Source organism: Manacus candei, unplaced genomic scaffold (genome assembly GCF_025592945.1).
Source record: "Manacus candei isolate 608988 ecotype Guabito, Panama unplaced genomic scaffold, ASM2559294v1 h1tg000018l, whole genome shotgun sequence".
Taxonomy (NCBI): Eukaryota; Metazoa; Chordata; class Aves; order Passeriformes; family Pipridae; genus Manacus; species Manacus candei.
Window position 1 is genome coordinate 18,484,558 of NW_026138066.1, and position 23,131 is coordinate 18,507,688.

The 23,131-nt window shown below is 42.3% G+C and overlaps 1 protein-coding gene across 5 annotated transcripts in view; it reads right to left on the reverse strand.

Annotated features, from left to right (window-relative positions):
• Positions 1-23,131, reverse strand: part of MICAL3 (microtubule associated monooxygenase, calponin and LIM domain containing 3) — a 134,541-nt gene that overhangs the window by 20,262 nt on the left and 91,148 nt on the right. For 3 of the 5 annotated variants that reach the window (XM_051784887.1, XM_051784885.1, XM_051784884.1), the window contains 10 exons: positions 20,820-20,957; positions 18,570-18,632; positions 15,254-15,358; positions 14,510-14,641; positions 14,016-14,107; positions 10,897-12,772; positions 9,913-10,007; positions 5,227-5,277; positions 3,300-3,407; positions 2,464-2,557 (listed from right to left, as the gene is read on the reverse strand). In XM_051784887.1, coding sequence (XP_051640847.1) covers positions 2,464-2,557; positions 3,300-3,407; positions 5,227-5,277; positions 9,913-10,007; positions 10,897-12,772; positions 14,016-14,107; positions 14,510-14,641; positions 15,254-15,358; positions 18,570-18,632; positions 20,820-20,957 — 2,754 coding nt within the window. The remainder of the gene's footprint in view (positions 1-2,463; positions 2,558-3,299; positions 3,408-5,226; positions 5,278-9,912; positions 10,008-10,896; positions 12,773-14,015; positions 14,108-14,509; positions 14,642-15,253; positions 15,359-18,569; positions 18,633-20,819; positions 20,958-23,131) is intronic. The other 2 variants (XM_051784886.1, XM_051784888.1) reach the window with 1 other exon arrangement.

Here is a 23,131-nt window from a genome sequence, read left to right on the forward strand (position 1 = left end):
TTATACAGAGATTTTTTTTTTTAGGAGGCAACACCACTTTATACACTGTCTTTCCCTTTTCAAACTTCTGTTTTCATGGTTTCACTAGGGGAGGGACTGATCAGAGACAAGGCCATGACTCCACATCTTTACACGATGGTTCTGGCTGAATGTTAGGTCAGTGTCTTGCACAGTGCAGATAACAAGAAAATTATATTACTCTCTTGAATAATTAATGGATATTGGAGGCAGAAATTTATTGTATTTAGGAAATGTGATGCCATAGACCTTTTGTTATTCTACTGCAAACATATGTAAAATGTCTGGAAAAAAGGAGGCTCTCTACAACTACCTGAAAGGATGTTGTAGACAGGTGGGGGTTGATCTCTTATCCCAAGTAACAAGCAAGAGAACAAGAGGAAATGGCCTCAAGTTGTGCCAGGGGAAGTTTAGATGGGACAGTAGGGAAAATTTCCTCATGGAAAGGGTTGTAAAGCACTAGAAGAGGCTGCCCAGGGAAGTGGTTGAGTCACCATCCCTGGAGGTATTTAAAAGATGTGTGGATGTGGCACTTGGGGACCTGGTTCAGTGGTGGGCTTGGCAGTGCTGGGTTAATGGTTGGACTCCTAATCTTAGAGGTCTTTTCCAACCTAAATGATTCTATGATTCTATGGCCATGCAAGAGTAGCTAGAGAGGTGAAGCATGAAATTATTCATAATGTGTTCCAGGCAACACAGGTTAGAACATGCCAGGTTTTTCCCCCAACAGAATGTGTTCCCTGTTAATCACCTGAAAAAAGTGAAAGAATTGAGGATGGGGAATTCTTTATGTCAGAGCTAAGCTTCTGTAAACATAATGTAGGACCTGTTGGCAGAAACATGTTGCAAGAGCAAAGCATGCCCTAGAGAATTCCTGAAGAAAAGAGATTTCAATTTTGCAAAGCATGACCTACAATTTCACAATTCTGCTTGAAAATTCACAAATACACAAGCTCATCTAAAACTGCTTCCATTTAGGAGAGTTGAGAGCGAGAAGCTAGTTATACAAAGGTTTAATTCTGTAGCCTCCCATACAAAATACTAATTCTTACTTTTGGTCATATTCTGCCCTCTCTGAACATTTTTTAGTCATTCTGTCATTCTGCAATGAGAGAGCACTCTACCATGAATAATGTTTTCTCAGCTACTAAGATCTGCAACTTGTGCTGGCATGCCTGACATGAAAGATGGACTTCCAGGTGAAAAGAAGAAAAATGGAAAGAACCATTGGATATTAAGGAGGTGGGTTTAGTAAGGGCAGCGACTGGCAGGCCAGAGAACAGAGTAGGGCTACACAGGAACACACAGCATAAGGAAGGAGGCACCACCGCAAAGACAGAATATTTGCACAAGGCTATTTTTCTGAACCCACAAATGAAAAAGACATTCTGATCATAAAACCATTGAAGTCCTCAACACTGTTCTTCACACTATTTGCTTTGGTGACCACTCAGTCCTGTTGCTTTGGCACACCCTTATGGAGCATCAGACATACCTAAATTCTGTCCAAATAGTAACTGATGGGAAGTCCCAAAAGACTTTCTCTCTGGTGAACCTTCACTGCTTAATCACATTCCATCTTCACAGGCATAGAGGTGGCTCTTCAATCCAAGCAACAAGCATACATTTTCCAAACACCTGTTCCACTATTGCCATTTCTGAACTCTGACTCTTGTAGTCAGGTACATAGTCCTGGGCCTGTCAGGTGTACACACACTGCATTTGCCTGTTGGATATTTGACTCCTTGCAATTGAGGATTTTTTTTTCCAAATCATTATACTACTATCAGCATTATCTGAACCAGGTACTCCTCCACTCATATGCTTGCCAGATCAGATGATACTCATTCAATTTAATTTCAAGTACACATAATCTTTCTTGAACAGCTTGACATGGATACCTTTCAGTACACGTGTGCATTTCTGCTCTGCACAACTTTGTCAGAAGTAGCCAGTGTGCTGGGCTGTGCAGTGAGGAAGATGTTCTGTGATGGTCCCTTGTAAGGACACTGCCTTGATAATCCAACAAAATAGAGAAAGCACACACAGTTTCACAATTATTTCCTTAACATACAAATAAGGTTCTCTTACTGTGACAACTTTGTGTGAATGGCAGGTAGGAAACCCCTGCAATTTTCTAGCTGTAGTACCCAGTAATATGCAGAAACAGTCAGACAGCCATTATTAGTAGCTGGAGCATTACCTCCTAAGCCTCAGGCAAAGGTAAGGGAACTAAGTCTCTGCCAATAGGGAAGTTCCAGAATTAGAAGAAACACAGGAAAAACAAGGCCTCAGAAAGATAGCAGAAAAGGGAGAATGGATTCACATTGGACTCTATCTCTAGGCTATAAAGGTCCATTTGTCTCTAAAATCCAAACAGCTATGAACTACTGCACAAGCACTTGATAAGAAAACATGAAAAACAAACCAAGCTGTGATGGATACCTGCTTCTCCTCGAAGGGCCTTCTCCACAGCAACTCCCCTCTCCTCAAGTTGCCTCTGCTTCTCTTCCACTTGTTCAAGCTGTCGCTGGATAATCTGTTCAGAGAAGAATGGAGCAGAACCTCACCAAAAGCAATTCTCCTGCTCTATCTGCAGCACACATCCAGCACTGAGTGACTTCAGTCAAATTTGCCTTCCCAGAAACAAGTATTTGTATTCAACAATACACTGCTTCAAAAGCATCACAAACCCTCCAGTAACATCCTCCCCACTCCATTGCATCTGATCCCTTAAATTTGAAAACACCTTGATATTCACTTATTTGCTACAACTCCTATCACCTTCATAAACACTGAACTGAAAGGTGATTCTATTCAGTCAGCTGAGCCCCTAACTTGAGATTTTAACAAATCCCATCACCTACAGATGATGTTGATAGTTTTCTAGCAGATTCTGTGCTAATTAAATGTTAATTTGGTAACACTTCATCCACCAGCATAATCCAGCAAAGCAACAATAGGTGCAGCTCCATCAGGTATTATCTGAGTATCACTGTTCCATTCAGTGCATGATGCTTCACTCATCTCCAGATAGAGAGGTGTTTGGGGCATTATTTTTCTAAATGTAAAATCATCATGATAGGTTTTGTGCCACTGCTCAGTGGCATGATACCAAATTTGAAAGAGGGAGCAGGAGCAGGGACACTCATCCAGAAACAGAGGAAAGTTCTGTCTCTGGCTTCTCTTCTGACACACTCAGAGGAATGTCAGGATCATGGTGCTCTCACACAGAGTTAACTGTCTGCCATGACAAGAGGACTGTGACTGTGAGACACTACCTGAGCTCTGTGTAACCTCTTTAGCTCCTCTTGCTTGGCTTGTCTACGGGCAGCTTTCTGCACCCGCCGGGTCAGCTTGGCGTTCAGCTCCTCTTCTGTGTAGGCCCTCTGAAGGAAGGAAAAATAAGAGCACATCTTATTCACATGTTCAGAGGAACGGGGGCAGGGGTGACCATTTTCTCTTCCAAAAATCTCAGAAAGGAGGTGTTCTGTCTTTGCCATGGCTGTGTCAAAAGTCAAGCTTCGGTAGGCAAAGGTGTTCACAGTGCAGTGAGCAATAATTTCAGGATCAAATCAGGAGTGAAGAAGCATATAAGCCAACTGCAAAGCTGTGCTTTTATATAACATCCCACCCCAGCCTTCCACTACTACATGAAACCTCTCTCCAAAGATAAAATCAATTTTTATTCTATTTCTCAATATTTAGCCAAAATGGATTTAGTTAAGTCAATGAGTACTGTGTAGAGGGGTCATTTTGATTTTGTTCTGAATGAAGGTAAATGCTTGTCTACATGAACAGTTACAGCAGTGTAAGTTAAGAAATTATTATCGACTAGTGTAGTTGTACTGGAATTCCCTTCTCCCTATTATGTTCTGGAACAAGAACTTCCATAGTTGGGATTTATACTGGTAATGACACCCTCTGTAAATTTGTGCAGCTTTTCAGTGATTCAAGAAGGCAAAAAGACATTTGAAAGTAGATTGACATTCTGGTGTGAGATGGGAAATCAAGAGCAACCCCACAAAACTTGCTGGTATACAACATAGGAAACAATCCTTAAACTAAAATTAGAATGTGACACCACCAGAAGCCATTCAAAAGGAGAAAAGCTATTTTTGCAAAAATAGAAAGGTTTTCCTCCTCTTCTTCTCTGTCAGTGAAACTAGTTTAAAAATAAGTCTTTTTAACATTACTGAAATTGGGTTTAGTATCTTTTCAGATAGACTAGTTGGATGTGTTATAGTCTAGGAGGGTTTGCAGAGTTTCATTGAGTCTTAAGAGTGTCAAAAAAAAATTCACAACTGCATTAAGTGCACTACAGTGACAAAAAGGACTGTTTTTTCATGTACATGTATGTAAGCTTTAAGGGACTGCTGTAAACAGATGTATTCCACTTCTGGAAAGTGATCTCCTCCATGGACTGTCAACTTTAAGAACAGAATGTTAAGTCAGACCACCCTGAAATTTGCTTTATCTGGTTATTGTACTGCTACAATGGTCACTCTGCCTCTGGTTTATTTTTCTTAGTGAACAGAATTCAAGGTAGGATCACAGCTCAATTAAAAATCCCTCAGGTAGGTCGTTGGAAAGCACCATTGTTAAAGCTTCAAGAAGCCAGCACTTTACTCTTTCCTCCTTTCTTTTAAAACACGAAATCCACAATGATACCCAAATCAGAAGGTAAAATGACAGAGGGTGTGACTTTCCTACCCCATGTAACACTGTTGTGACTGTGAAGACAGGACAGTAAGAATTTCAGAATGCAGCAACTTCTGCCTTGATTTTAGCTTGATACAGAGTTTCACTCAGATCGAGTGAACTCAACAATTTTGAAGGATGCTGATTAAAGTGTGATGATTCACTCGAACTTACATTCTAAATATTAAAAAAACAAAAAGAATATGCAAACATATTTAACTGCCTTGAGAACCAATTTGCCCTGAAGCTCACAGATCATCCACATCACTGTACAGTGGTGCACTGATAAACACATGCATTCTGACCAGACAGACATTTCGGAGCTTAATGCATTTTTGGTAGACAACTTCTGCAGAGAATTTGCTGCCCATGTCTGCCACCATCTCAGGCATGCACAGTCAGTGTCGGTGGTGTTAGTGCACATGTGGTGGGGAGCTATGGATCCAATGGGTTAATACAGGGACATGCAATGCAACAATGGCCAACTAGTGGGAATGGAGACACTACCTTTGACGAGTATGATCTCTTGAATGCCAAGGCGTGTGGTACATAGATCGACTTTAAAGGGGGAATGGTAAAGGAAAAAAAAAAAAAAAAACGTACAAAAATGAAGCAAAATCAGTTCAACATTGAAAACAGATGCACAGTAATAAAACAAAGTGGTTTTTCAATGAAACAAATTTATGCAAATGCTGAACGTGACCCAGACTGACGAAGCACAATGGAACTTCTGCCCACAGAATCAAGTTTCTAGCACTCTCCTGAAGGCAAGTAGTTTTGGCAGCCTCTTTAAAGATACAGTCAACCTGGAAATACCTTTTTCTAGAGAATTATTTGGTCTTTATCTACCTGCAGTTTTAATGTCCACTGAGCAAGTATAGGCACAAAATTTTGGCTTAGGATTTGGAATAATGACTTAGGCTGGGGGATGCTTGGTCTGAACTGGCTCAGCCAAACGTGTATTACTCTGTCACACAATTCTCCATTTAAAATTTGATTTACAGTCTCTCCTAGGAGTTGTGTTTATTCCATGGTTTTAAATTATTTCACAGAAAATACAATTTGCATTTAACTAACATATTAAATCTTCCTCACTGCTTTGTGAACTAAGAAACTGCAGACGGACTCAGAGTGTGTTATGTGTCCTGCAGTAATGGAATCTCCTTGTCTAAAAGGAGGGCCTGCAAAGATCCTGAGGAGCTAAAATTGAGGGAAAGGAGGGGGAAAAGGAAGGGGAAAAGGAAGGGGAAAAGGAAGGGGAAAAGGAAGGGGAAAAGGAAGGGGAAAAGGAAGGGGAAAAGGAAGGGGAAAAGGAAGGGGAAAAGGAAGGGGAAAAGGAAGGGGAAAAGGAAGGGGAAAAGGAAGGGGAAAAGGAAGGGGAAAAGGAAGGGGAAAAGGAAGGGGAAAAGGAAGGGGAAAAGGAAGGGGAAAAGGAAGGGGAAAAGGAAGGGGAAAAGGAAGGGGAAAAGGAAGGGGAAAAGGAAGGGGAAAAGGAAGGGGAAAAGGAAGGGGAAAAGGAAGGGGAAAAGGAAGGGGAAAAGGAAGGGGAAAAGGAAGGGGAAAAGGAAGGGGAAAAGGAAGGGGAAAAGGAAGGGGAAAAGGAAGGGGAAAAGGAAGGGGAAAAGGAAGGGGAAAAGGAAGGGGAAATCACTACTTTCTGTACCCAAATATAAGGCAAGTAAAGTTCTTAGCATTTAGAAGAGAGGTGACTTTCCCTTCATGCCATGAAGTACAGAAGGCATTGTGCCACTCGGGGTGAACAGGCAGCATTTTGCACTTTCACATTGAATTAACTAAAACCAGTCACAAATGAAAAGCCAGAGAACAACACCAGCACGTTTGCAAACTCCAGTAAAAAGCAAGCTACCTGTGGCAGTAAAACACACGTCTGACCACAACACCACAACTGTACAGGAACAGTGACAAACACACACAGTGACACACACCTACAAACATGAGACCCAGAGGGCATTTACATTAGGAATTCTTTGCAAGATGCTTCTCTTGAAAGCCACTACATTAAACAACATTGAATTAATTCACTGCTGATCACAAAGAACAGGCTAAACAGAGCAGGCTGTCTGGAAGCAAAGGTCACTACAATTACCAAAAAAGCAGCACAAACAGAATTTCAGTTCAGAGGAGGGGGTTCACATAAAAGTTATGTAGTACACACAGTAAAGTCAGTTCTTACCCATAATAAGTAGCATGCAGGTTGTGACTTAAAAAATATCACCCCTTTCCCCAAATCAGTACAAACCCAGCTTTGTCAGTCTCGAAGTTTGGTTACATTTCTTTTGACAGCAAGGCATTCCAGTGCTTGCACATATGTTCTACATCCTTGGATAGGATGCAATGAAACCAGGTAAGGGGAGTTCTCAGATCTGTACCCTCTAAACAAATGCATTCTCAAAACTGTTCTTCAGAAAACAGGCAGATGCTGAGCAAACAAATTCCTAACATAACTTCAGCAACAGCAAATGAGAGAGAAGGAGGCACCACCACCATACCCTTGGCAGAGTTTGCAAGACAATTTTGATATTAGGAATCCAGGCATCTGCCACTGTCACTTATCATCCTCTCCAGTGCTTAGTGATATTTTTTTCTGCAAAAGTCATTTGAAATCGAAGTAGCTCAGCACAGAAAAAAAAAAGTGACCATTAAGGTACATCAAAGTCTGAAAACAAGGATGGACCTTACTGCAGCCTTGGCTCCTTCCGAAGGAGCTCACAAGACAGAGCAGTGACTCCGTAACTCTTATCTGAACCCCAGGTATTGGGTATCTGTCCTCTGCTGGCCCCAGGTACCTCATTCTTCTGCATCTCTGGGAAAATGCAGAATTTCTCATGAAACGCCTTGAGGGCATGCAAGGAGGAATGGAAGGGGGAGAGAAAAAAGGGAATAAAATAAAAACAAAATAATCTTCCTCTCAGAAGAGATCTAGACCAACTAGGGAAAAAGATTAAAAGAGAGATAAGTAAATACAGAAAATTCCTATTTAGTTCATCAATTCCTTCCACCAGTTTTAAATTCATTAGTTATTCTATTTCATTTTACTATCTATACATAAGAAGCATTTCATATGACACTTTAATTTGCAGTATTTCCACACCTTTGCCATCTGAGCCAAGTATCAACTAGAGCCTGGCATCTGAGACTGATTTGTGCACACTGGAGGACAGGTTTGAGACAGGAAGGCACAGAGCACTGTGTCTGTGACATTACCCTCTCAGATGCTCTCTTCTTCTTGAGCTTTTCTAACATGTGTACCAGGCACCACCAGGGAGGGACTGTGGGAACACAGTTTTCACTCTTCAGTACCAGAAGAGCTTTAGTGTTTGATGGGGTCAACAAAATCTCTACTTATTCCTCCAAACCTTGTCAATTCTGTCTAGCAGAGCTTAGAGGTTCTCAGGAATGAAAGCAGGGCTCTTCATTACTATGATCAAGCAGTTCCTTAAATTTTTCCCTTGTTTTTGCATTAATAGTGCCATTCTAAAATTGAATTAAATAGTTTAAAAGCAACTAACTTCGGAACCTTGCTCTCATCATTTATTTTCCACATATAAGTGTGTGCAAATAAACTAAATCCTTATACTAGATCCTTAGGCCGGTGAGGACAGTGCACAGAAAGCTCACTATCCTGGACTTCAGGAGAGTAGACTTAGGCTTCTTCAGGGATATGCTTAGTAGAGTGCCATGGGATAAAGCCCTGGAGGGAGGAAGGGGCCCAAGAAAAGTGGTTAATATTCAAGGACCACCTCCTCCAAGCTCAGGAGCAATGCAACCCAACAAAAAGGAAGTCAAGCAAAAATGCTGGGAGGTCTGCATGGATGAACAAGGAGCTTCTGGACAAATTCTAGAAACAAAAAGGAAGCCTACAGAGAGTGGAAGCAAGGAAAGGTAGCCTGGGAGGAATATAGAGAAATTCTCCAAGCAGCCAGGGATCAGGTTAGGAGAGCTAAGGCCCTGACAGAATTAAATCTGGCAAGGGACATCAAAGGCAATAGGAAAGCTTCTACAGGTACATCAGGGATAAAAGGGAAAATATGGGCCCTGTCTGGAAGGAAACTGAAGATCTGGTTATCCAAGATATGGAAAAGGCTGAAGTAATCAATAGCTTTTTTGCCTTGATCTTCACCAGCAAGTGCTCCAGCCACACCATCTCAGTCACAGAAGGGAAAGGCATGGATTGGGAGAATGAAAAAATGCCCGAGGCAGGAGAAGGTCAGGTCTGAGACCACCTAAGGAACCTGAAGGTACACAAGTCCAGGGGACCATGGGTTCTGAGGGACCTGGCAGAGGAAGAGCCTAAGCCACTATCCATCATATTTGAGAAGCTGTGGCAGTCTGGTGAAGTTCCCACTGACTGGAAAAGGGGAAACATAATCCCCATTTTTAAAAAGGGGAAAAAGAAACACCTGAGGTACTACAGCCCAGTCAGTCACCTCTCAGTGCCCAGCAAGATCCTCCTGGAAACTATGCCAAGGCACATGGGAAATAAGGAGGTGATTGAGGACTGTTGCTTCACTAATGGCAAATTGTGCCTGACCAATGTAGTGGCCCTCTGTGGTGGGTTGAGAATGGATTGAGAGCAGCCCTGAGGAGGACTTGGGGGTGCTGGTCACAACATGATCCAGCACCATGCACCTGCAGCCCAGAAAGCCAACGGTATCCTGGGCTGCATCAAGAGAGCCGTGACCAGCAAGTTGACAGAGGTGATTCTGACCCTCTACTCTGCCCTCACAAGACCCCAGCTTGAGTACTCCATCCTGCTCTGGGTCCTCTGGGCCACTATCCAAAAATCAGACTCTCAGAAAAAGTGAGAACTATCTCATCATTAAGTTTTTGCAGTAATATTACAGCCAGTGAAATTTACTCTTCTGACAGTAAATCTGTTTTCTCTAGATTGTGGAGATGTTCACGACAGGGACAAAACTCACTCTTCTGACTGTAATATTCATTGTAAAGTAATGCCACAGTGAGACAATGGATCCTTCATATGATAACAGGGGAGAGTAGCTTGCAATTGTGAAACCAAGTGAAATCAACTTATTTTAGGCAGAATAGTCAGCCAGCTTACAGGAAAAGTCTGGGAGAAACAGTAAAAACAACATTAATCATCCAAGTTTCTGATGTGATTCTCTGAGTCTGTGATATGCAGGACACGAGATGCATTTCCCATCTACCTACCTCTCGTTTGGATTTCTGGGAGGAGCGTTCCAGAACATCATCACTGGACAGGTCAGAGTCCTCTGAGAAACTCAGGTGTTGACGGAGCTGTAAATCTGAGAAGCCGGGAATAAAAAGGGAAGTTAAAGGAGAGGTAACTACCCTTTCTGTAAACATTCTAGAACTCAGTTTTAAGTTGTTTGACTGAGTATCAAAAATACTTAGTCCTTTCATGTCAGTCTCAGTTGCTTCACCTGGGATTCAGTGACCAGAGCAGCACCGCTCCACAAAATGATCAGCATCTCTGAGCTTTGACCTACAAGAGCATCACTTTCCTCAAATGTTGTTAGAAATAATGATCATGATTCTCCCTTTGTACTGTATTAATGCTCTTAGATACAGCACTTGGATGACAGCAGCTAGCACTATTTTGAGTCTTTGTCCAACGCCAGAGAAATGTTTTCAATCACATTTATGGCTAACTTATTTACTGTATCCCACACTGCCATTAAACAACTGGTGGGCATGTAGAAAAAGACAGAGAGAGAGAGAGAGAGAGAGAGAGAGAGAGAGAGAGAGAGAGAGAATGAGAGAGAGAGAGAGAGAGAGAGAGAGAGAGAGAGAGAGAGAGAGAGAGAGAGAGAGAGAGGACAGACCACCCAAGAGAAGATGAGGATCAGAATTAAAATAGGGAAGAAATGTCACAAATTCCAACTAATAGTGCTTATTTCTCAAATCCATTTAAGGCAGAAAACAGATTTGCTTTGTCCATGTTGAGAGTGAAACTTTTAGTTAAGGATCCATTTTTTCCAGTGGATATCAACTAATTCTGTCAATATGCAAACATACAAGTCTAGTCTCCAGCACTTACCCCGATCTGCCCATCTGACACTGGGGAGCAGCATTATCAGCACAGTAGCTGAATGACAAAGCAAGCCAAACCTACTTTCAAGGATACCAAGGAATAGGAAAACTACATGGTGCAGAGGCACATATCTGTCATACCTGCAGCTGTAATCAATGGAGATGCTTTGCGCTTGCCAGAATCCACAGTGGCACTACTTGAGGGAGTACTCGGGCAGGATTTGTCATCGCTCTTTTTCTTCTTGTCTTTCTTATATCCAGAGAAAACAGACTTCCATAACGACCTGGGCTTTGTTGCTTCCTCTGTCCCACCACTAGATTTGTCGGAAAGCCTGCTATCATTCTTGGATTTCTTCTCCTTTTTGTTCTTACGAGGGGAGAAAAGAGAACTTCTTTTCTTACTCTTCCCACTGGAGCCTTCTGAAGAGCTGACAGACCCTTCAGGTCCAGCCACATCAGCAGGAGGAGTGGAGAACTTCTCACTAGCAGAATTATGCTTTCGTGTGGATCCCTCTGCTAATTTCAAGGCCAAATGCTTTGGAGACTCATAAAACAATTCTTTGGTCTTCAAGGGCATCGAAGATGCCTTTCGTGCCCTTGTGGCCGCAGTAGCAGCAGCTGCAGCCATCTCCATATCTTTCATCTTGCACAGCTGCTTAGCCATGGCATCACGTAGTGCCTGGCTCTTGACAGACTTCTCTCTGGCTCTCATTCTTTCTTCAGCAAGCTCCTTGGCCTCGACAGAAATCTCAGGGAACAGTCTCTTCTTTTGATTAACCCCTCCTTCCACTGAGGGTGGACCACCATTTTCTTTGACCAAGGGCAAAACAAGTGTTTTCTCTGGCCTTGGCCTACTGGTAGGAGGGGTAAAGAACTTCTCGTGAAGGCTTGAGTCCTCTGTCCTGTCATCATACGTGTCTTCTACATCATCAGCAAACGGAATCTCGTCCACACTTTCTGCAAAAGACTTGCGCACGTCTTCTCTCTTGGCTGGGGTTGTCTCCTTGGCAGCAGGGGCTGGCTCCTGGTGTCGGAGAACAGGAGGCGTTGACGCTGGTGTTGGAGGTGACCTGGCTTCAACCTCGTTCTGCCAGAGCGCCTGGTATCTCTTTCTGCGCAAAGTGGCTGGTTCTTCATCCTGAGGAGGTGGTGGAGGCGGACTCGATGGGGGAGTGAGCATGGTAGAGTCAGAGGTGTTGAAGCTCTGGCTCGCCATAGTTCTCATGTTGGATGAGCTCTCCTGAAGGCCAAGTCCAGAACTGCTGGATACATCTCCCCGTACTTCACCGGAAATCTTTAGCTCTTTTTCTGATGGAGACTTTGGAGTGAGCAGAGAAATCTGCTCGTTTTCTAACTTGGACAGTCCCTGCCTTCTTGGGGCAGGTTGGGGTTTCACAGGATGGATCCTTTCATCCCCTGAAATATTCTTGCTATTAAAACTCTTCAGAGGAGTTGTCTCAAGAGCAGACACAGTGAAGTTCGTCTCTGGGCGTTTGTTTCTCTCTACTGGGGTGAGCCCTAAGCTCCTCCGGATTTCAGCACTCTTCATCCAGAACTCTTCCACAAGGCTACTCCGTTTCAGGGCTTCTTCTGCAGTAGTAGGGCTCCCCAGTTTTTCCACCTCACCATCCTGGCCCCTAAGGACCAGTTTGGCTAAAGGAGTAGATGTTAAGGCTGGGACAGGTTGGAAACATACTGGAGGCTCCACTGGGGATGGAATGGATGTTTCAGCAGAAGGCAAAGGCTGGGAACAGATAGGCATTTGAGCAGATTTTGGGGATGAAGCCAATGTTGGTGCTGCTGGCTGAGACTCTGCTAGTGACGTAGGTGCAATGGCTTCTGGTGATGCAACCGGTTGGGATAACACTGGAGATAGTGGCACCAAAGGGCTCTTAACTCTCCTTTCTTTGGGAATTTCATCCTTTGGTCCTTCCTCAAGAACAAAAGGCTCAGGAAAAAAGTGTGCCTCTGGGGATTTTATTGCACGGCGTACTTCAGCCAGGGGATCTCGTACATCCTACAAAAAATGAAAGAGGAAAATATTAATATTATCTCTCCCTTCAAATCTCCAGCTCTTTGTATTGTGGTGGTCCCTTATCTCAGACAGATTTGAAGTAAGTCTCTCCAGGTCTCATTTGTACAGCACTTTTCTGCTGACTAGTGTTGCCGTCATGCTTTCTTAAAGCAAGGGACGCTTTCTCTCTTTTGAGAGTAAATTAGGCTGCAGTTCACTTGCCCCTTAATAGTCTGAGAAATTCTGGCTTTCACCTCCTATACCCATATTACTCAAGAGCACAGTTTGTTCTTCTACAATTTAACCCTTTGGCAGGGGACTCCTCAGACTGAGATCTGGTGTTATTCTTTCCAATGGCATCTTTTGCTCCAGCTTTCTTTTGAATGCAGACATGTGACCACTGGAGCATGAACCTACCTATTAAACACACAGGTCTTGAGAACTGCATTCAGGCATTGTACTGATATAAACACTAACTATGTCTAACAGAATTATTAGATGGCCCTCAGAAAAACAAACTGAATTTAGCAGAAAGTCAATGTTGTCAGCAATTGCTGTCAGCAAACCAGACTTAGCCCTTAATCTGTCCATGGTAAAAGTAAACTGGTTTATGTCAAAACTCTCTAGGATGAAGTATCATCTTTTAATAATTCCTTACAAACAGGCACTTGGAAGGGAAAAATTTGAATTGAACATTTTAAGGGTCATGTACTTTCAACTCTTAGACACCAGCAGCCACAAACACCCCAGTACACTTGCAAGCTGCCACCCAGGGCTGACAACATGAAGTACAACATGTGACATGCCTCAATTCCTTAAGCTGAACTAGGCTGAATTCTGGAATAGAGAAATACTGCTTTGGTTACTACTATAATTTTAAATCTGCTTTTGGTACATAAAAGACAGCCAGACCAGGATAAATAGGAAACACGCTAGTTATGGCTCCCCTCATTCATCATGTATACCTCTTGTTAACTGGGCACTGAAATTAAAATATCCTGGATAATTCTTTTTGGGCTTTGTGATGGGAACTTTTGTGACAGAGCCACTACACTCCAAAGATAGGTTAAAAAGATAGTACTTTATATTTTGAGTATAAATAAAGTCAGATTTCAAGATCAACATAAATTTTAGAGACAGGAAAGGAGAAAAGCCCACTGCTGTCAGCCCTCATTAGTTTATCCAACAAATTGTTTTATTGAACTACAGGTGGTAAGTGGAAAATGTCAAAGATTCTCTTTCTTACCTCTGCTTGTTTTGCTTTGGGACTAGCAGCTGGAGACAGAGGAAGAACACTGTCACTAGATGCCTGGATAGGGATGGATGGTTTGCATGGATCTAGGGAAAGCAAAAATGTTCCAAAAACACATGAGACCATTAATATTCTAATTTTTTTTATGTTACACGCAGCAAGTACAGACAAATTTCTCAGCTTATTACAAATTCTAGATTGGACATCTGGAACATAGACAAAAACTTTTAAATATTCAAAATGGTACAAGCTTTTTAATGTAAAAATTTTTACAAGAAAAAGCAGTTAGAGGGGTTCTCACATTTAGGAAGCCGTGATTAATGGATTCAGAACATTCATCTCAAAATGTCAATGCAAGCACATGCCTTGCCATTGAGAGGAGCAAGATGGTTCAAATCCAAGAGACTCTCTTCTCTCAAATCCCATAAATGTACAGACTATCTCTAACGCAATCAAAATCACTGAAACACTGATGAGAAAGCAACTACCTTCTGCCACACTGGAAGAAGCACCTTCTGCTTCTTCTTCATCTTCTTCATCTTCAGAGACTTTTAGTTCTGCCTGTTCTACACCACCCCGGTGTAAGCGAAACTCCGCTTCTGCGTCAGATGCGATGTCATCTGGTCGTGGGTGGGGCAGGGGAAAAAAAAACCAACAAGAGAATTCAAATACAAATCCATCAGGACATAATACTTTCTTTTTATTCACAAGGTGCCAATCACTTTCATAACCTGAGCCCCTAAATGTTTCACTCCTTTTCTGGTGTGATAATTAGTCATTTAGGCAGTCAATGTAAGCAGTTAATGATTGCACTGTTAGTACAAATAGCTAAATCAGTAACTGAAGTCCTGCCTTATCTGTTTTCTGGAAATTTTTTTGTTTTCTGGCATATGCAGTTAATTTTACAACAGCAAGGGAAGGATTCTGGCAGAATATTGTAGAACTTTCCCAAATTTACTTCTATTTCTGTTATTCATCAGTATCAGCACAGAATATGGACACAAGACACTTTAGTTACAGTGAGAAGACATGAGAAATTCATTACAAAATCCATGGCATTGAGGTTCTCGTCTTTCTTCTTGTCACTCACTCCCGGCTCCCTCTTGACTATTCAAAACAAACTCCCACACCACTAAAAATAATACCATGTTTAAGTAGCTTCACACAAAGTATTTTCTGCCAGTACAACTGTGTTCACACAACAGGTTTAAAGGCTGCACACGGTACCCTACCATCATCCAGCTCTGCACCCGTGTCTCCCTCTTCACCTGCCTGCCCTTCTGTGTCTGCAGGCTCTGTGCCCAGCTCATCCTCCACATCATTATCCTCACACGGAGCTAGAATATATTCAAATATTGAGAAAAAAAAGAAAAGAAGACAAACACTAGACAGTGAAAAGGTTCTACATTGAACTGTACCAACAGTTTATAGTCGAGATGTTTATTAATTACTGCCAAAACAAGGAATCCCAAAATGTGTCACCTGGAAGGACATCTATGGTGGAACGACACTTCCAGACTCCAATTAATCAAGGAACGCCTGCCCCTGGGAGTCTCCGAGGCATTTGCAGTGAAAGCAGCCAAGGCTTTTCTGAGCAACAGGCCTTGTGAAAAATTAAACAAGAAGGGGACTGGGAGGACATCAAACCAGGATAAAGTTTACTGTTCTTCCAGGAAGATTGTTTTTTCCTTTACCACACCAGAACAGTCACCACCACTTGATAGAATACGTTCATTAAGTCAAAACTGAAATCTCACCACGTACCACGACTGTTCATCTTGAAATCGAAACAGGTTTTGAGGGTGTAAGTCAGAGACAGAGTCTAGCTCTGGGATTGACCATTATTACATTTGAAAACTGTTTAATGCTGTGCAGCTACTGCAGTCTTTGGTAATAAAGTCTAAGAAAATTCATATGCTATACAAGTACATAGGGCACAAATTGAGATAGTTTAAAGTAATAAAAATGATACATAAAAAGCTTTTTTGCTGTCACAGATCATTAATTGAGATACTTTTAAATAGTTTAAATTACATTTTCAAAACTTTTTTTTCTTTTAGAGATCATAATTTGATTTGCTGGGTCAAAATAAAGAAAAGATTCTTGAATTTGCAACTCTGAAAATTATGTTATCTGACATTACTACTTGTGACAAGATTTAATTACAGGGGGAGAGACAAGATCAAAGTCTGGGGTCTAAATTCATTATTAAATGATACTTTTTAAAATAACCCCTTAAACCTTATGACACATTATTCCATATCTAGTGCTATGGATGATTTACTTTTTTTTCTTTTGTTAAACATTTTCATAAAACATAATTTAAATATTAAAAGAAGAGTGAGTACTTCCCTTTTTTTTTCCTACAGTAGCATTGGTCAACTACAGTTTTAAAAGTGTGAAGTGAGTTATTATCAATTCATGTTCAACAACACTTAACTCTGTTGTACATCCTCTTGCAAACATGTACACAGCCAGCATGTGTTACCATGCACATCTGCTAATTATACACACAGGATATGGTTCTATAACAACGATAAGTTATATATTTATAACCTTATTGGTTGCACCTACACCAGTAAACTAAGTGGTGCAGGTCTCTAGACCTGAAAGCACACAGTGTCACACTGTCATCCTGAGGAGGGCTCCAGGCACAACTCCCTGGGAAGGGCCCAGGCTGTTTCCACAGGCAGTCTGAACACAGCCCCCAATCTTGGATGGCAAAGAAGTTAAGCCATGCAGGAGAGAACCACAGTGTGCCAGGTTCCTCCTGAGTCAGGGTGTAGGCCCCAGTCCTCTTTGTTTACTAGCGAGGATGTGGCTCTTGGAACCATTTATATGACAGCAATGCTAATTAAGACAATCTCGAAAACAAACTAACCCTCCCTAAAATTGAGGTCTTGCAGCCTCTCCTCTTTCTCTAATATAGGTTTTTGCTTATTTCAAAACACAGCCTTCAGTGGGTGGTTTGCCTTCTTCCTTCAACCTGAGAATTTCCCTTTTTCCATTTTCTATAGGATTATTTAACATAGATAAACATATGGGCTATTTTATTTTCTGTCAGCTACTGTGAAAAGGCATTTCCACTCATGTGTGATAACATACTGGCCTATTCCCTTATGGATAGGATGATAAAATCCACACCCATACTGACATCAAGCACAGGAAACTAAATCATATGGCAAAGGCTGGACTTCCCACAGGGGCATTTACAAATCTACTGAACAAAACTAAAACATGTTCCAGTCTGATTGTTGCTTAGGTATGCAGTAGCTTATGTTATTTTGGAAATGATAATGTCATGGGATGGTTTTATGGTAGCAGCAAATGTGAGTTATCTTAATCAGAACTTGCAAAAAACATAACTGATGTTAAGAATATCTGAATCCACTACGTATATGTAGGTCTTCAGATCCAGAAACCATGAACTGACACGACACACACAGGTTGTGTTGGAGAGAGAGGAGAAAATCAGGTTTTAAACAGGTTGGTACACAAAACTCAATGGAAGATTACAGATGCATCGATAAGTAGCGACTTGGTGCAAGGGTGGATCCCACTTTGAGGGACACGGAGAGCTTGCAGGTGGCTGGTTATATTATACATATACTGTGCATATACATATATGCAGTTAGGGTAAGGAGCAAGAGGCCAAAAGCTGTCACACAGTAACTCAGAAGCTACACACTACAGCAGCCAGAAACTGGGATCAGCACTTGGTTTGTATTAGGCTGTCAGCTGTCAGCAGACTGCTTCGTGTGCAGACATCTTGTAAACACTGCTGGCTTGCCAAAGCAGCAGCAGAAGCAAAGTTTTAAAGGCAAGCGAGCTATTCTGATGTGCCAAAGCAACTCAGCTGTACACCAACTACCCAGCACAAACTACTCCACTGAATGAGATACCTTCACAGCTTTACACAGATGTACCCCCCTACTGGCATCCCAGAATCTTCACACTCACCAGTTTTGTAATGGAGTTTAGAGGACCACATATAAAAAAGCAGGTGAGCTTTACCATCCTTCACCATTCACGAGGCTTTCCTGAATAACGTGAAACCCCAGGCCAAAGGAAACACAATCGCTATTCCTGAAGATCCCAGTTTCAATCTTATTATTCTTTCTTACTTCCTTCACCAGATAGCTACAGTTTGCAGTTGCTACAGAGAACTGCCATTGCTCTAAGCATTCTCTGCCACTTAATCTTTCACCTGCAAGAAAGCCCCACGTTCTTCTATTCTGTGGGCTTGGGGAAGAATAACTGCTCCCATCTTCAGTTGACAAAGCAAATTGAAGTGCTCCTTCTGCATTATTGCACCCAAGATAACCTGCCCTCAGGAGGGTTACAACGGGTGTGGAGCTCATGCGAGAGGGGTCTGCCTGAGCAAGGCGTGCATGCACACTCCCCTTCCTCCCGCCCTCCACTCCACTCATGCAGTAGCGACAGGGCCGTAAGTTCCAGGGTTAAAGTACCAGCTCAGCTGCTGAAGGCATGGAGAAGAGACGGGCAGGGTTATTGTGCATTGGAATACATAGAACATCACCAAACTACCTCCAGGGACCGTCTCCAGCCACGCCTGTACCGCCTCATGGCGTACGGAGGGAAGGTCGGACGCTGAATTTAAAAAACAATAAATCGTAAGAAATCAAAATTAGACCATCAGTCAGTGTCTAAAACAGAAGAGTGACAAAGGGAAATTTTTCAGTAGCACGTACAGGAATAAAACCTATGAAATTTTAAACAACCGATTCCAGGCTCGAGAATTAAATTGAAGCAACATACAAATGTCAGGGGCCTAATCTTCCCTTAGGATCTGTAACGTTAAAAGGAAATATGGCCTTAGGATCTGTAACATTAAAAGGAAATATGGATGGCACAGTGAGAGAAACACTGCATCTGACCAGCAGGTTGCTGCTACTGTGCTCCATTTGAAACTCTGCAGAGAAGTGAAACGAGGAGAGGAGGGATCTGAGCAACAAGAGAGGGGTGGTCGTACCGGGGTCCCAGAACCTGCACTGCCCAGGTGCCCATGCCAGCAGACGAAGAAAAGCTCCCAAAGCAGAATGAGAAGGGCTTCTATGAACTGTCACGTTATCCCAGGCTTTCACAGCAAACCTCATCACTGCTGCTGCTACCGACGGGCTCTCCAAACACTTCATATCAGAACAGAGCTCAGCCAGGAACAATTTGCCCGTTGAACTCAGGCTGAAAACTTACAGCATGTCCACAAGTACATATTGGCAACAACCCTTTAAAACCCCAAACTGCTGATACACCTGTACACACATGTACTACGTAACAAAGTAATTGAAGCAGCTAATCAATCAATTAGGATTGTCCCAGTTTGACTGGGTTTTAGGGGAAGGAAATTAAAATCCTGCCCCCATTCCCAAAGGAATTTAGAAAAACCAAAAAATCAATTCTGGAAGGATGACCTGTTGCTGGCAACTGTACCAGTACAATACAGAAAAGTAGGAATTACAAAACACAAATGAAAATAAAAACTGGGAAACTAGAGTGACACTCACTCTGAAGCAGAAGCACAGGTAACCTGAATTGCTGTAAGCTTGAGAAACTGAGTTAACATTTTTTACTTAATATTTTTTAAATATTAAACAACTACTCTAACAATACTGAATGTTACAGACAGTTGAACACTGTGGTTGCAGTGTGGGAACAAAACACCCACTTCTTATTTGTAGGGCACAGATTTCACACCAGAAAGTCCCAGTGCATTCTACAAACTGCAGTTTTAAGTGCAGCCAAACTGATCTGGAACTGTGTATCAGCCTAGACCAGGATAAAAACACCCCACACCAAACTTCTAGAACTGGGAGGAAAAGATAATTGCCTGGAATAGAAGATGATCAGGAAACATGAGGTAAAGCCCCAGGCTTTTTAACTTAATTTCACATTTGCTGTAAAAGACAACCCACAGCATACTTACTCCCTCTACAGTTCTGTCACAGTGGTTGCAGGCTGGGAGAAGAGCACTGCTCATCAACTGCATGGTGAACTTTAATTAAATTCATAGGTAAAGCACCTATGACATACTTACCTTAAGACACACTGTAATACAGTTTAGAACAAAGTCAGCAGAGACTGCTGGAAGGCGCTCACATGAGAACTGGACTTACCAGCATTTTCCCCCTTCAAAGTTTTCCTTTTAAGTAACTGACAACATGCAAAGGTCACACCTCACATTAAAAAAAATAGATATACTGCCAAACCTTAAACACAGGCAGTCAAAACTCTCACTCATCAGATTTGCAAGCCCTTTGACCCCCATCCTTCCCTATTAATACCAGATGCAGTTACACTCTTTGAAAACCAGCAGTAGAGAAATATGCTCAATACAGAAGCTGATCCTGTTCAATCTTTGCTAGAGTAGCTACACAACACAGCCCTTCAGCTTTCCCTAGAGAGGTGTAGAGTCCTCACTGCCACAAAAAGCACATGACAACTTCTTTTTAGCATCCCTAAAGTTGGTTACGGAGGGCAGATTTCCAGCACCACCAAATCATGTGTGTGGTGAAGAAAAATGCTATGGAGTCGAAGCAGGCAGACAAATGGGTTAGAAGTCACAACACAGAGATGAGAAAGCAGTAATTTTAAACAGACACCGGCTTGAAAAGCAAAATGTTTAACCAACTGTAATTTCAGTGTAATTTGAAAGTAGTTCCTTTCAATCACTGCTGCCCCTGCTGAAGTCACTGCTCTCGAAGGGCACAGAACCAACAGAGTTAAACAGCTGCAACTGTGATCCAAGAATTGGCGGTGTGGGGCTTAGGGGGATATTACCTCTGGAGGTGGAGGACTTTGAGGCTGAGACCATTTTTTCCTCCTCCTCTTTTTCACGGATGTGTGTCCAGTGCACATCTGCCAGGATCTCCAGAGGATCAACCGGATTTACAATCTGCTGCAGCCTAAGGTTTCCAGCTAGCAGGAGGAGGGCATGGTATACCAGGTTGTAGGAAGGGTGTATGAAGGACAGGGAGGAAAAGACGGGAGAGCAGTGGAAAGGAAAGGTAACACAATATAGGAAAGGAAATAAGAAAAGAAAATATTATTGGCTCAGATCAGTTTGCAAGACAGACAGAAAAAGCTCGGTATTGTGTGTGCACGCATACACCAATACAGCGCTCCTCATACTTCCCATCAAAGCTTGAATAATGCCATTCCAAAGGCAGAGGAATGCTATAAAGAAAATAATTATAGATTATCTCTATTGCAAGAAGCTTTGCTGAAATGAAAGACATTCTCTGGGTGTCCAACAGTATGTGGTATGTAAATACCAATTTAGCAGAAATTTCCAGCTCCTTCAGCCTATTCATTATGATTATTGCCAACGATGTCTTGCTGTTAAAGGCAAGGGACAATCTGCATTGTAGTTTGATGCACCAAGACAAAAGGTTTTTCATCCCCTATTACTGGGTTAAGCACTCCTTTCTGGGCTGGGTACACACTTCTTTGTGAATTAAATTACATGATGGATCTCAGAGTTTCACATGTGTGCATGTGCATATGCACACAGGGGCACATGCCTACTTTAGCACTTAAAACACTACTTTGTTTACTCCTGCTCTTTTGTACTGACTTGTTCAAAGGGGGGATTTTTTTTTCCTGAAGAATAACAGCATTTTGATTGTGACTTAACAGCCACTCCCACCTCCCCAGAAGGGAATACCTGCCTACACAAAGCTCAGCTACTTATGGAACAACGGGCACCTAAAGCAATCGATAAGCAACTTGTTTAACTGCTGCAGAACACCCACCTTTGGGAGCACCTATTCTGAGGTATTAAATTCATAAACCCTGTCTCTGTTGTTATCTGCTCTGCGACTGTAACTCAGTCTTATTTATCCATAATAAAATAACTGATTCTACAGGGGACAGGTGTTCACCTGTTCACCTTCTGCAGGAGTGGTCTTCAAAAGCAAATGTCTCAAACTGAAAGAAAAATGCCCACTTACTTTATAAAGTAGGACATCATTTTTATCAACAGCTGGATTACCACTGAGTAGGGCAAAACACTGCTTCAGCAGGTTAGAACCTCAAAAGCAGTTAGACTTTCACATGGTGCAGTAGTGTTTGAAGAAGACAGGACACATTAGCAGCATTTAGAGCTTGCACTCGTTATTTCCTGCTGTCTCATTTTAATGAAGTTCCTCTCTCCTGGCCATGTTTTTCCCAGATACGACAAACTGTTCGGGCCTTGCATTTTAGGAATGATTATGTGTGAGATTTGGCATTAAAACTGCAGGAGAAACAGGCAGAAGGAACTGCAGGAAGGACAGAATCATCAGATGGTTATTAAGGGGAAAAGGCTTCAGAGGCACAAACTCAAATGCAGAGTGGGATTCACAATTTAGCCAAGTATTTAGCAGTTTTATGTCTCTGTCGCCTCATCAGAGAGTTTCTGTATCAATTAGCACAACCACATGGGCTACCAGAGCCACTGGACATCCTGCAGGGACAGGAACCTGGGCTTTTCTCGCTCCATACCAAAGCACTCGCATGCAGGCCCCAGGATGAGTAGAGTTAGCACTTGCATCGCCGCACAAAAGTCTATGTTAAAAGGTTTAGGTTTGCCAGCAATGGCTGAGAAGTATATAGTCCCTCAGCAAGGCTTGGAAAGAGCAGGTCCCACGTGATCTGCATGTTTTAAAATGGATTTCCCTGGGATTTAGACTACTGTAACATACACACCTATAATTTCTCCACGAGCCTCTGGACAGAGGCCTGAGCCTGTCCTGGTTAGAATACTGGTCCCTCTCACCTTCTCCAGTAAATAAGGAGCAGCACAGCCAGCCATGAAAGACTGCTGCTTGGCTAAGAGACAAATCTAACACTTTCTTAAGGTCTAAGTGCTTGAGAATTTCAAACACCTGGCACAGCCTTCCCTCAGGACTGCCTGCTGAGCTGTGCAGGAAGCTGAACAGTAATTGCACTTAGATTTGGAACAGTAACATTTCCCTCCATTTCCACTGTAGCACCTATCAGCACTTTATAAGCTGTGGGCAATCTCAATGTTTTCACTTTAATGGAATGAGGAGCCACCTGCAAATCAACTCCTTAAGAGCCAGGTTGAGAGCACACTAACAACTCCAATG